This window comes from Calliphora vicina, chromosome 2, assembly GCF_958450345.1.
Source record: "Calliphora vicina chromosome 2, idCalVici1.1, whole genome shotgun sequence".
In the NCBI taxonomy this organism is placed as follows: Eukaryota; Metazoa; Arthropoda; class Insecta; order Diptera; family Calliphoridae; genus Calliphora; species Calliphora vicina.
Window position 1 is genome coordinate 97,354,948 of NC_088781.1, and position 3,355 is coordinate 97,358,302.

The 3,355-nt window shown below is 29.8% G+C and overlaps 1 protein-coding gene across 1 annotated transcript; it reads left to right on the plus strand.

Moving 5' to 3' along the window:
- Positions 1 to 2,404: 2,404 nt before the first annotated feature.
- LOC135950739 (larval cuticle protein A2B) lies at positions 2,405 to 3,010 on the plus strand (the record flags this gene model as incomplete). The annotated part of the gene is made up of 1 exon (XM_065500272.1): positions 2,405 to 3,010. A coding segment is annotated over one exon (369 nt), but the record flags the coding sequence as incomplete, so codon positions are not given.
- Between the last annotated feature and the right edge of the window lie 345 nt (positions 3,011 to 3,355).

Below are 3,355 nucleotides of genomic sequence, written 5' to 3' on the forward strand. Positions count from 1 at the left end.
ATGTTCTTTAAAACTAGATATGAAATAAGTAGTTATTAGATTTGGAAAATCCAAAAAAGCGGGAATTACGAATCACGAGCGGGACAATCCCGCGAAAATCGGGACATTTGGCAACCCATTTTGGAGTTGTCACCCCCACCGTAAATAGCACATACATTTGCATGCCAACTTGAATGAGCTTGATAAGTTACAAGCTGAAATAAAATTTAGTATTATTCCATTAAAAATTTTAATAAATTCACAACTAATTCTAAAATTTTAGAAAAATTTCTATGGAAGCATTTCGGAGCAAGTACCTCTTTGACTGAACGGTTCTGAATTAGGTTTTTATTCAAATATATTTATTTGAAATTGTCACTTTCGTAGCTATTTGGAGTTTTTTACTCAATATTATCTCGTTTGGAACAAGTTTTTAGAAACAGTTGAGGTTTTTGTTGTTGTTATTTATTTGATTCTATTATAAAACAAGTTCGAACGTCTTGTATTTGCTAAAGAATTTCTCGGGATCCCGGGAATTTCCGCCTAGGACAAATTATTTAATTTTAAGAATGTAGACTTCATTAAAAATCTAAAAATTTCTTTTGTTTTAAAATGTAATTGGATACAAATAAAAAAATCCAATAAGAATTTAATTTAAAGAGATCAACTAACTCGATTTTTGTTTATATATGAATGACTTCAATTTCCATTAGATTTTGTTCTACCTTCGTTAGAAATAATTTGCTTATTAAATCAAAAATTAAGTAAAGATGTTAATTAAAACTTGAAGAAAACCCAATAATGGTTTTATTTCAAAAAATTTCGTTTCAATCTTTGTGAAAAAGCTAAATACTAAAATATTTCCACTTTCGGAATTGAATTCTGTGACAGTCCTGACCATTCACGAGTTTTTGGAATAATTTGAATAATGAACTTGTTATTGGTCTATTTGTGTTAAATCTTTTTTGTTATATGAATCTTCTGCATTTGTTTTGAGAAAGCAAGTTCAAACATTGTTTTAAATTCATACCGTAAAAACCCATTAGATATATATTTTTTTACGGATTGTGAGCAATATTTTAAAAACTTTAAAAATAAATTAAAATTTTTCAAATCTTTGGGAATATTTAAAACAAAACTTGAAAAAAAAAATAATTTTTTTATCTTTTCTGGAATAATTGTAAATCATAAAAGCCTTTAAAAATTAACATAAAAAATCAAAAATTTTAAAAAATATTTCATTTTACATCCCATAAAGTGGATTTTTCCACAAATTTCAACTTTGCTGACCCATAAGTAGGCACCTACAACATTTTTCAAACAATCTTTTCATAGACTGATCAATTATCTATCACATGCTTTTTAAATTTTTTGATTATCTCATTTGGTTCAAAAGTTATGATTTTTGCAACGAAAAAGCTTAATTTTGAAAAAAAAATAACTTAACAAACAAAAGATACACAAGCACTACGAGTAACAAAAATTGTCCTTTTTCGATGAATAGCTGAGAAATAGTCCAATATTTCTTTAATTTCTCACCATGAAGAAATATAAACATCAACGGAAGTATTAAAAGTTCAAACTGGAAACAAAAATTAATCGTTGGAAACTTGAGATCTTGTCGGCGAACTAAATTGAGTCACTAGACTACTGAGGTAAATGTGTGTAAATAGCGGTAATTGTTGTGATTGTGTGAGTGTGAAGTTTGAAGGGCCGACAAAATACACAAACGCAAATGAATACAATACAATACATTCATATACATATATTTTCATAAAACCTCTTAGCCCAGCCATCTTTAACTTATCAAATGACAAACTGACTGTGTCACAGACAAAGTGACTGACTGATGGGTTGAGTGACAGGCTAACTGACTCACTGATTTTATTCGCAATGAAAAGAGTCACATACATTTGTATGTATGTATGTGAGTACGATCGAATGTTAGATATTGGATATCATTTCCTCTTTGAAGTCAGTTAAAATGGCTGATGTTGGTTGTGTGTGCGCCACACAAATATTGCATAATTTCTTCATTTTTATGTTTTTTTTTTTGTATATTTTTGCAATAAATATGAAAATCATACGTCTGTAGTCTTACACATTATGGGGGTATCAATATACACATTATTCAAAGTACTTGTACCCACCCAAACATTTGAGCTCACATTGCAAGACGACCAAAAGTGTAACATCAAAAGTGATCATCATCAAATGTTGTCTGCTGCAGATGATGATGATCATAATGATCATAATGGGGGTATAAAAAGAACTAGCATGACAAATTTTTAACATTAGACATCTTCTATTCAAATAGTTATCATCATTTACCAACTTTGAAACATTTCAATCATGAAACTTATTGTAAGTATTTGGATTATTAATGGATCTTATCGCTGGGAATTGTAATTAAATTGGAATATTATTATCGTTACAGTGCTACTCATTTGTCTTGGCTGTAGTGTGTGTTTTGGCCAATGCCAGTATCATTGGACATCCCGCAACAATTGAGTTGGAGGAATCCAGTCCACCACATTATGAATTTCAATATGCTGTACACGATACCCACACTGGAGACATAAAAGATCAATTCGAACATCGTCGTGGTGAATACGTGACCGGACGTTATTCCCTTGTGGAACCCGATGGTCATCGTCGTATTGTTGATTATAGCTCTGATCCACTATTGGGTTTCTCAGCACAAGTGCGTCGTGAGTCGCCCACTTTGTTGACTGGACACGCTGTTGTAGCACCGGTCGTCGAAGAATGGCCAGCACCAACACATCGCCGTTAAATGGAAATTTAAATTTTCTTAAAATGGAAGCAAAACAACAAACAAACATCTTCACAAGAACAAAAAAAACAACAGATTCTTAATTTTCGAACATTAACAATAATATTTTATTTACAATTTGTTTTGTTTTTATTTTATCTCTTGCTCTCTTACTATCTATCTATCTCTTTAAAATATTCTTACTTACAATACAATACAATAAATAAATAGTAATTTTACTACGATCATACATACAAATACATTATCTTTTTTTATTTATTGTGTACACATAATTTTAAATGATATTTTTATTTATCTTTTTTATGTTTATTTAGCTTGGATTTTATCACAGAAACACTTAATTCAATTTAAATTAAGTGTTTAATTTTACTTTATTAATCTGTATTCATCACTTTCTCACATACTATTATGTCATCAAGTCCGTTTTGAACATTTCAGTAGAAATTGAAACGAAATTCCATCTCAGAATATTTTAGTTAAAATGACGATCTTGCTAGGGGATGCATTTAATCGCGATTACGATTAAAAATAAGATCCATTAATCGCGATTATCGATTAATCGCAGTAATATTGGTAACATGG